Genomic DNA, 11,714 nt, shown 5'->3' on the forward strand with positions numbered 1-11,714 from the left:
CAATTTGTTTCTAAAATAACCAATCGGTTTGCTAGAAAACCCTTCTTCCTCTGCTGGGATCCTGCATTTAAACTGCATTTTGGAATTTCAAATTTGGGGGCACCATAGAAGTCATGGAGAGAAATCCTGAAAAGTTCAAAGTAATGCTTCAAAGTAATGTTCAAGTATTGTCAGTTTCTAATTACCACATATCTTATTTTTTATGATTTATTTTCCTTTAATTTATGGATAAAATAAGGTCTGTGGTAAACATTACTTCACAATTTGTAGGTGTTTTGTTCCATTGTGCCATGCAAACTGAACACGTCAAACGTTCTTATGTAATTTCTTTTTACAAACATAATCTCAAGGGAATCCATGTTGAATTAGTCTTCTGGGTTTGGCATCACATCTGCAGCGCTCTATTGATAAACAAAGCCGGGATATTTTAAGCAATGTGGAAATTCTGGCCAGGTTACATTGGGGGGAAACAAAGGATGTTAAGATCTGTCTTATCTCTGTGTGTGTTGAAGAAAAATGTGGCAAAGAATATAGCAAATACAACTGGGAACATTAAGGATTGGCAAGTTAATAAATAAATGTAAACCAGCAGGGATGGATAACCAAGATAGCTGTCTGGCCAAACCAGATTTCCACATCTGTGACATCAGTATTGAAAAAGGGATTTTTATTTTAGCTTGGAAGGAAGCAAAGGTTATTCCTCTACAGAAAAATGCAGCACTTTCAATGGTGCTAATAGTTGACCAATCATCAGATAGTCATGTGAGTGAATTTAGTTGTTCTTTAAACTCCACCTTTTCCTGATAATTTACTTAATCCACTTCCAGGATTTTTCTCCATGTAGAGGACTTCAATGGTGCTCAACAGACTAAAGGTTAAAAATGCAGTTTCAAAGCAGCTTTAAAGGGCTCTAAATGACCCCAGCCGAGGAATAAGGGTCTTATCTGTCGAAACGATCAGATATTTTCTTTTTTTTTTTTAAATCTATATTTATACACTTTTTAACCTTAAATGCTCATTTTGTTTAGCTCTGCAGTGCACTCCGGTGTAAGACAGTTAGGGTATGTCGAAAAACTCTTTCATTTTCTCTAACTTCAAAATTGTCCTACACCTCTGTTTTACCTCTTTTTGTTTTTTTGACATTCTTTGCCTACTTTGTAAACACTGGGTCGGTACTTTTGCAGCCATGTAGAACGATTTTGAAGTTGGAGGGGGAAAAAAATGAGATGGGAGTTTCCAGAGTGCAATGTGCATTTTATAATTAAAGTTAATCAAAAGTGAAAACATTTCAGTGTGGTATGCCTCAGGGAAGGACTATTGTTTTTGTATTAGGACCTCTTGTTTGTTAGTGTGTATGAAATTAGTTGGATCTAAATTAAAAAAAAAAAAAACTAAAACGTGTTTGGATCAAATTCTAAACTTACATTTAAACTTTAATTCCTAAATAGAGCTGCACCACTCCCTCTAAACTGTAATTGAAGTGGTAATGAGAATGCACAAAATTTTAGATTTTAGCCACTTGTGAAGGGTAGCGCAATTATTTTTTTGCTTTGTTTTATATAGTTCCTGAACTTTCAGCTGTTGTATAGCAGTGTTGTTTTTGACAACCATCTTAGATTTAGTCTTAGTCTTAGTCTTTTGGACTAAAATGCTTATTAGTTTTAGTCAAATTTTAGTCACTTCTATATGTGATAGTTTTAGTCCAATTTTAGTCGACGAAAAGTCAAAAAGGTTTTAGTCTAGTTTTAATCAAAAAAGGAGGAAAAAGTAGTCTTTTAACAAATTAATGTAGGTCAGTAAGTATTTTGCTGTTGGGTAGTGTCACTTGTAAGTTCTGAAAATAGCAGATCTATATTTCAACACAATGTGAGCTTCCGGATCGACTATTTTCACCAATAATTACAATAATGAAGGAATGTTTTAAAACATAAAACATAAAAGACAAACAAGGATGGAATGCTAAAACGGCTTGCCATACTAGTATGGCAAAGAGTATTTAATGCTAAACCGGCTTGCCATAGCGGCAGATACGTTTTAGGTTGTAATTGGCATGCACAATAAGCAGAAATGTCATGCATTTTAAACGTCTGACGGACCACCCACTAACATTTTCGTCTATTCTCATCTCATCAACGAAAACTCACACACGTCTCGTCATGTTTTAGTCATCAACGAGCCATTTTTATCTCGTCATCGTCTCATTATCGTCATGAAAAAAAGTGGCGTCAACGAAATGATTTCGTCATCGTTGACGAAAACAACACTGTGTATAGTTGCTAGTCATCATTTTAACACCAGGGATGTATCAAAAGGATATTTGTGTGTGTGTTGCATGCAGGATTTCCCCTGGAGCGGTCGTCGTCTGGGTCGGTGTGCTGTGGTCGGCAGCGGCGGGATTCTGAAGAACAGCAGCTGTGGACGTGAGATCGACAGCGCAGACTACGTCATACGGTAAACACATCCCATCATGCCTTGCTCCTCAACATATAAGTAATCATGCGTCCTTCCTGTTAACAAGAAGTTTTCTCTCTCTGTTCCAGGTTTAATTTGGCGTCAATTAATGACAGCGATGTTGGGCTGAAGACGGATCTCATAACCATCAACCCCAGTCAGATTCGGTCAGTGTCCACAAACACAAGTGTATTTAACATTTAAATAAGGATGTTTTAGATTCAGATACAACATGGATTTTTGTTTTTCATGAATGAAAATTAGCCCATGATGTACTCACCTTCCAGGCATCCTACACTCTTAAAAATAAAGGTGCTTAAAAAGGTTCTTCACAGCGATGCCATAGAACCATTTTTGGTTCCACAAAGAACCATTCAGTCAAAGATTCTTTAAAGAACCATCTCTTCCTTACCGTTTTATAATCTGAAGAACCTTCTTTCACCACAAAGAACCTTTTGTGAAACAGAAAGGTGTTAGATGTTAAAGGTTTTTTATGGAACCATTTAGACAAAAAAAGGTTCTTCTATGGAATTGTGAAGCACCTTTATTTTTAAGAATGTAGGTGTATATGACTTCTTTTAGACGAATCCAGTTGAAATTATATTAAAAATTATCCTGGAACTTCCAAGCTTTAGAATGGCATGGGTGGGTGTTTCTTTTTATCAGTCCAAAACAAGTCCAAATCTCTTCATCAGTCCAAAAAAGTGCCTCACACGGCTCTGGTGGGTTAATAATTAATTTAGCTTGCGCCCGCAGGTAAAAAAAAAAAAAAAAAGTTTGTCAAGGAAAAAAACTTTAAGTTGGCTTGAGAAAGCCAGGGCAGAAAGTTTGATAAGTTTGAAGTTTTTACAGTCTGGAATAGTTTGAAGTTCAAAGTAGTTTTAAAAGCTTAAAGTTGATAGATGTTTCTAGCATGATTAGCGTGTTGCTACCATGTTACTAACATGTTTCTGCATGATTAGTGTGTTTCTAGCATGATTAGCGTGTTTCTAGCATGATTAGTAAGTTACTAACATGTTTCTGACATGATTAGCGTGTTGCTGCCATGTTACTAACGTGTTTCTAGAGTGATTAGCGAGTTGCTAGCGTGTTTCTTGCGTAATTGGCAAGTTGCTAAGGTGTTTCTAGCGTGTTGCTAGCATGCAATGTTTCTAGTGTGTTGCTAGCGTGTTTTTAGCGTGGTTGTAGAGTTAAAGCTCTAGGAGGAGTTACAGTTGACAATTTTAGTCTCAGAATAATAATAATAAATATGTCATGATCTGGGCTGTGGGGTTTCCCTCAGCCACCTGAGGTCGCTGTTCCCCTTGCACTGCACTTCCCTGATTGTTCACTCCTGTCTTGTCATTAGCACTGATTACACTCACACCTGCTCACTATTATCTGGTCTATAAGAACTCTCATGTCTCACTGCTCATTCTGGCTGCATTGTCTTCGTGTGTCTTCTAGTCTGTCTGTGTGTTCCTGGATCCTGCTCTTGACCGTGTTTTCAGTTCTGTTTATTTTGTATTATATTCAAGTTGTGTTGTGCCGTGTTGGCCTTTTGTTTGTGTTTTGTTTGTTTATTTATATTAAAACTCCTTACCTGCACCTGGACCCAGATCTCCTCCTCCTCACCCGTGACAAAATATAGCTGCAAGCAGCAATTACGGGGCCAAGCATTCAAAGGGGAAAATGAGGAGCTAAGGATGGCAGGAACAGCAGACCAACTGCAACAATAAGTAAAAAGAAGCCACTGTAGGATGATTTTAGTCAAAATGACAGAAAAATTGTGTAGAATGCCTACTGATACGATTTAATGGCTTATTAGGTTTGACCAACAGGTGGCGCTGTTATCAAATCGATGTGGTGTGTTAAGCGTGAGGTGACAAAGGCACACACAAACTTTGTCTTTATGTCAAAGCTTTGCAGAGATAAAGCCTCAGAATCATTTTGGCATCAAGCCTAAAATTTGTAGAGGTGCTGTATGAAAACGGTTTCATCTATCAACATGAAATCCATAACTTTTTGTCAGCACAGTCTGAAGATGATCTGAGCCAATTTTGGTGACAATCAGACAAACCGTCTAGGACGAGTTCGAAAAAGTAGGTTTTACGAACAATAAATTATAGGGAAAAAAAACGAAACCTTACGATTTTATATTTTTGGTGTTCATTCGACTCGGATGGCCCAAGGATTCAGAGAAAAAAAAAGAATTTTGATTTTGTGGCTTACGGTTCAAAAGTTATTAGCAAAAAGAAAGTGAAATTTCGGACAAGTGGTGGCGCTAGAGAGTTTGAGTTAGAGACATCAAACTTGCTATGGTTAATGTTGGGACTGTCCTCTATCAGTGTGCAAAATTATACAACTTTCCCACAAGCGGTTTTATGGGCTGCCATAGACTTGCGGCGGAAGAAACGTTAGAAGAAAAAGAACGCCAACGGATACAATAGGTGCCTACGCACCTTCAGTGCTTGGCCCCTAATAACTATAAGTTTAAATAGCATTTCAGTACGTTGGCTTTCTCAAACCAACTTAATTAGAAGTTCAAAATGAGGATTTGTAAAGGAAAATGTTGGAGGATTTCAATATAAACCAAGAGGGGACTGTTTTTTCTTTGTTGAAGTAAGACAACTTTGCTTCCTTTGCTTCTGTAAACAAACGTTGGTTTTCATGAGACTCACCGGCGCAACGCCGACATCCGACATCATCCATGGAGCTGCTTCCAGGTACGACATTGACAAGCTGGCACAAGCTAAATATTATGTTTTAAATATGGATATTTTTCTTACGAAAGCGCATGGATTCACTACAGGAGGCCTTTAATTACCCCCTGGAGCCATGTGAGGTACTTTTTGTTATGGATAGATGCACTTTATTGGACTTGTTTTGGACTGCTGAAGAGAAACACCTGCCCATGCCATTCTAAAGCCTGGAAATGCCAGGATCATTTTTAATATAACTCTGATTGGATTCGTCAAAAAGAAGGAAGTCTCATACACTTATAGGATGCCTGGAGGGCGAGTAAATCGTGGGCTAATTTTCATTTTTGGGTGAACTAACCCTTTAAGTAAAACGGGTATATATATATATATATAGCAATAGCCGGCAATGCATTGTATGGGTCAAAATTTTATGCCAAAAATCTATATTTTGAAAATATTTTTTCTTCCTACCATAAACATATCAAAATGTAATTTTTGAATAGTAATATGCATTGCTAAAAAAATTAAATAGGACAACTTTAAAGGTGATTTTCTCAATATTTTATTTTTATTTACACCCTGAGATTCCAGATTTTCAAATAGTCGTATCTCTGCCAAATATTGTCCTATCCTAACAAACCATACATCATTGAAAAGCATATTTATTCATGTATAAATCTCGATTTAAAAAAACACCCTTATGACTGGTTTTGTGGCTGTAATGGTTGAATCTTAAACATCCATGGAATCTTCAGGTTGCATCTTTTGTATCTTTTGTGGTTTTGAAATGTAAACATTGAGAAACTCATCTGCCAAAAGCAGTTTTGCCAGAACTGGTGCCATCTTGTATCTCAAAAGATTAGTTTTGTTTTTTATAGTCCCTCTTGCATAAAGATGATAATGCTAGCACTCTGAATTTAGTTTTTAATGATGGGAGACATGTTCTACAGGTTTTGTCCTGTCTTTTAACTTATTCGAAATTAGGGTGAAGAAGTAGGGGAGACCAGGGGCAAATGTAACGCACTCAACTTTTCCAATCAGAAACAAACTAGAGTGATGGCACTTGATCTGCACATGCTCAGTAGGATTCTTTCTCTGCCTGTAAAAAAAGGAGTATGATTATTTCACCTCAGCAGACATTTTCAACAAAATACTGATTTTGAGGTATGAAACTAACTTTATGGATGTACACTATTTTTTTCCCCCTGCTGTCTAAAGTTTAGATGACAGCTAATTTAAACTTGCACAGTTTACTTTATTTGCTATACACTTACATAAATGAACTATAGTGCCCTGCACACACTACTATATCTGGTGTCTGAATCATTTTTGGTCTGACTGTATATCTGTTTGACTGTATATAGGTTTGGTTAAAGATTGTTCTTGACTCATCAGCTAATTAATGTGTTTGAGGAAAATATATATTTAAATAATTAAAATCTAGTTAACCAAGTTTTTGCTAAGTTGTTGCCAAGTCTTTCACAAAAATAGAAATAGACTTTTGCTCTTTGAAAGCACATCTAGAATAATTTCAACCATATAAAAAAAGTCTTAAGCAACATTATTAGACACTACAGCAGTAAAGTGATCACTTTGAGGTAGGTTTTACCTCTTTTATCATATTATTCCACTGTATCTCAGTGTTACTAGTGTCTCCTACTGTTGCAATCACCTGGGCAATTGTAGCACTCTGACTTTTTACATTTAATATTATAGTTTTGTCCTTATTAGTGAAAATATATCAATTGAATTAAGTAATGCACCTATACTGCCCTCCAAAGGCAAAGCGCAGTAACTACACATTTGGTCAAAATTGTGTTTAGGCTTCAAATGGACTTTGTGACAACTGTTTTGTCTTGTGGCAAAGTCTCCTGGTTAAATTTTGTCCTGTTTCAGAGGAACAAGAGTGTCAACATGTTTGACTAGCTGGTGTAATACTTAAAAGGCATTTTTCTCAGTTTCAGTGGTGGCGTAGTTACTGCCTTTGGAGGGCAGTATAGTTCTTTAAAGTTCTGTGAAAGAAAATTACAAAAAAAATCTTACAATTACTCCCAGTCTCCCCTACATACTTTTATTCTGTTTCTCATCTGACTCACTGCAAAAATATTGGTGGATTTCACTCAGAAAATGCTATTAAACTCATAAAAAAATTTTTTTTTTACAGAAACGCTAAGCAACAAATTTAACTAAATGCTCTGATAATCTTATTTACAACGTCAAAAATCATTGTTTACAAATCAAAGTTTATTACAGTGAAATCTGATCATTTTTAGATCATAATGCATCTAATAGCCTATTAACTTTTTTTTTTTTAACAAAAACCAGTTGCAAGTGCGACAATATTTGTAGACGTTAATTTACATTAGACAAGATTATTGAACGCTATAAACACTAATGTTCCCATTTTGTAAAATGATTAACATTTTCCGTTAAGAGTGTTTATTTTTAAACTGTGTGTCTGTAGATTTAAAAACCTGGGCCAGAATCCGGATCCGTTGGTGGAGCGGATCAGTGTGTACGGGAACGCCTCCCTCATTATGCCCGCCTTTGCCTACACCTTCTGCACTGGACAGTCCCTCAAAACTCTCAGAGTCCTCCATCCAGTCAGACCTCAGCAGCCGGTGGTGTTCTTCAGCCCTGAGTACCTGCGGGCACTGGACCGTTTCTGGAAGAGGCGTGGCCTGAAGGAGGTCCGCCTCTCCACTGGGTTTATGTTAATTAGCACGGCGATGGAACTGTGTGACAACGTGCACGTGTACGGATTCTGGCCGTTCGGCACCGACCTGCAGGACAATCCCGTCCCGTACCATTATTACGACGAGTTGAAGCCGCACCGCTACATGCACTCGATGCCGGAGGAGTTTGTGCGGCTTCTGCAGCTCCACAGCCAGGGGGCGCTGACACTGCACCTGCAGCCCTGCTCCTCGGACGCGCGCTGACATCTGCTCGCGCGCGTGGACTTGTGATCTTATGTTGACTGTTATTTATTTATATGAGAGGACATATTATACAAGTAAACTGTTTTAAATTAATGTAAAACCACAGAACAACCCCTCAGCTTTATTTAATAATAATTTCGGGATTGTCACTAGCTGGAGATTCTCCTCAAACGACTTGGGAGATCTGAAACATGCATGCTATAGCCCATTTATTTCCTCAGGTCACTGTACCTAACGTTGGAATAAAATGTGTTTGATATGTTATCAGTTATCGAAACGTGTCATGTCTTTGATTAGACCTATAGACATAGTTAAAAGGAGGTTCAAAGTTTGAGCTCCCCTGAACTGTTTATTAGTGTTTTAGGGCTGGGGGCGAAACGACTGGCAGTATTTCTCCGAATTGTTTTTTTTTTTTTTTTTTCAGGGTGAACTTTAGAGCCATAAAGTAAGTGAATGATTAATGTCGCTGCAGAAATGAGACTTCAGGTTGATCGCGTTGAACAACGACGCAGTTTCTCACAGGGACCGGATCAAACATAGATACAAATACAGTAACTAACTTTTAACTTAACACTTAAGTGTTTTAGTGGCTGACGCGACCGAGATCTGTTTATTTTTTTTCTCTCTAATGCTTCATTAATAATTGGAAATCATCAGAACAGCGCATGGTTGCCCAGCGATGGAGGAAAGGAAGGTAAGAGAAGTCTCTTAATGATAAATCATGGAATAAGCAGTGATTTCATTCGATTCTTTCTCTCTGTGACAGACTGATTATGTAACTCCGCCCACAACGCCAAACAAAGCCACGCCCTCTCCGCCAATGTCCGAAGAACGGCCAAGTGAGTCAAAACGTTATTTTTGAATGTTACAACAGTTCAGTTTTTTTTTTTAATTAATTGGTAATGTGAACGTTAATGCTCGTTAATGATTTTTGTCCCGCAGTTGGTTTGAGCAGCCCAGAGTTACTAAAAGAACTGAAACAACCGCACACGCTCAAACACGTGCCCGCGCACACGGGACTGACCACGGTGTTCTGTGGACGAGGACGAGCGGTGAGACACTAGCAAATCTGTAAAAGTCAATTCATTTAAAAATGAATATTGTATTGTTTACCAAGGCGCCATATATCAAAGTATAATGCGATATGACATGATCACTAAACCAGTATAACTTGTTTTGTGGGACTGCACCGCTTTAAATGCTACTATAGGCGATGTTTTTACTCGGAGCATTTTATAATTATTTATTATTTCACCTGGAGAAATCTTACATTTTCTTTATAAAATATTGAAAGAAGAAACTGTAAAGATTATATTGATGTCAGTTGGTTGTTAACTGTGTTACTACTATTTGTTTCTTTTAAAACAAGTGTTTTTTATTGGAAATAGCCATAGACGCTGGAATGGCAATACAAAACACTAACAAGAAAAGATAACTACTTTGGCACTATAAATATTGTTTATTGAATAATACATTTTATTTGTAAAGCACACATCATACATATATAAATGTATAAGATTTTTTTTTATTTTTCATAATTTGCTTAGGTTATAATATTATGATTATTATTTAAAAAAAATAAATAAATAATAATTATGTTTTAGAGTCAGGAGGGAAGGAGTCCGTCCAAACACCTGCACTGAAACTCCAGCGATCGCAGTGACTGTTCAGCAGTGATTACAGTTGCTCTGTCATTGGCTGTTTGAGCTGTCAGTCACAATAAGCCCCACCCCCTGCGGTGATGTGGGCGGGTGAGTGGGCGTCTCTATGAGCTGCTCTGGTTATGAGGATCTTCAGTGAACAAGTCTGTCATGTTTGTGTGCAAGTATGAAACCTGTCGAACAGTAGTGCATCTGATGTTTAAGCAATGTGTCATAACAAATATGGAATAAAAATCAAAGCAGAGAGAGAAAAGAAATAACTAATGAGAGGAATTTACTGAATTTCACACAGGAGGAATTTAATTACTCCAACATACTGCTGCTGTATGTATGTGAAAACCAATAAACTGCATCAGAAATTTCTACTAAATTTGTCGATTTATTGTCTGATTACTCAAAAAACAAATTGTAATTTCTATATGTGACACAAAGATTGATTGTTAATATAAACTTTTATAGTGTTATTTTGGTGTCATTGATATACACTCTTAAAAATAAAGGTGCTTCACAATTCCATAGTTTTTTTTTTTTCTTTTTCTTTTTTTTTTTTTTTTGTCTAGATGGTTCCATAAAGAACATTTAACATTTAAAGAACCTGTCTGTTTCAAAAAAGGTTCTTTGTGGCGAAAGAAGGTTCTTCGGATTATAAAAAGGTGAGAAAGATTTGGTTCTTTATTAAAGTACCTATTGACTGAATGGGTCTTTGTGGAATCAAAAATGGTTCTTCTATGGCATCACTTGAAGAACATTTTAAAGCACTTTTATGTTAAACTAGTTTCTATGTATATTTTGAGTTACTTCTTTTTAAATTCATTTAAACTCATCTAGCTATCTATCTATCTAAATCATGCTAACAAATGCTAATCATGCTAGAATCATGCTAGTAACTTGTTAATCATGTTAGAAACATCTTAGCAACATGCCAGTAACTTGCTAATCATGCTAATAACATGTTACTTGTGTTAGAAACAGGCTAGTAACTTGGGAATCATGCTAGCAACATGCTAATCATGCTAGACACATGCTAACAACTTCCTAATCATCATAGAAACATGCTAGCAACTTGTTAATCAAGCTACCCTGCTGGAAAAAAAACAGCTAATACCAGCCTAGGCTGGTTGGCTGGTCTTAGCTGTTTAAGCTGGAAGTAGCTGGTTTTAGCTGGTGGTTTCCCAGCCTGACCATCTAAGACCAGGCTGGAAAAGTGGCCAAAACCCCTCTAAAACCAGCCTGCCTTCCAGCTATGACCAGCTAAAACCAGCCAACCAGCCTGGGCTGGTTTTAGCTGTTTTTTTCACCAGGGTAGACACATGCTTGCAACTTGTTAATAATGTTAGAAACATGGCTAAAACATGCTAACAACTTGATAATCATGTTAGAAACATGTTAGCAACATGCTAATCATGTTAGACACAAATGCTAACGACCTGCTAATAATGTTAGAAACATGCTAAAAAACATCTTAATCATGTTAAAAACATGTTAGCAACTTGCTAACATGTTAATCATGCTAGCAACATGCTAATCATGTTAGAAACATGCGAACAACTTGGTAATCATGCTAGAAACATGCTAACAACTCGTTAACCATGATAGAAACATGCTAACAACTTGGTAATCATGCTATAAACATGCTAACAACTCGTTAACCATGATAGAAACATACTAGTAACTTGGTAATCATGCTAGAAACATGCTAACAACTTGGTAATCATGCTAGAAACATGCTAACAACTCGTTAACCATGATAGAAACATACTAGTAACTTGGTAATCATGCTAGAAACATGCTAACAACTTGGTAATCATGCTAGAAACATGCTAACAACTCGTTAACCATGATAGAAACATACTAACAACTTGCTAATCATGTTAGACACATGCTAACAACTCGTTAACCATGATAGAAACATACTAGTAACTTGGTAATCATGCTATAAACATGCTAACAACTCGTTAACCATGATAGAAACATACTAGTAA

The 11,714-nt window shown here is 36.8% G+C and overlaps 1 protein-coding gene across 1 annotated transcript in view; it reads left to right on the plus strand.

Moving 5' to 3' along the window:
* LOC141290709 (alpha-2,8-sialyltransferase 8E-like) overlaps positions 1-8,213 on the plus strand; it is a 13,870-nt gene extending 5,657 nt beyond the window's left edge. The window contains exons 5-7 of the mRNA XM_073822802.1: positions 2,339-2,451; positions 2,541-2,624; positions 7,597-8,213. Coding sequence (XP_073678903.1) covers positions 2,339-2,451; positions 2,541-2,624; positions 7,597-8,071 — 672 coding nt within the window. The 3' untranslated portion in view covers positions 8,072-8,213. The remainder of the gene's footprint in view (positions 1-2,338; positions 2,452-2,540; positions 2,625-7,596) is intronic.
* The last annotated feature ends 3,501 nt before the right edge of the window (positions 8,214-11,714 follow it).

Source organism: Garra rufa, chromosome 18 (assembly GCF_049309525.1).
Source record: "Garra rufa chromosome 18, GarRuf1.0, whole genome shotgun sequence".
In the NCBI taxonomy this organism is placed as follows: domain Eukaryota; kingdom Metazoa; phylum Chordata; class Actinopteri; order Cypriniformes; family Cyprinidae; genus Garra; species Garra rufa.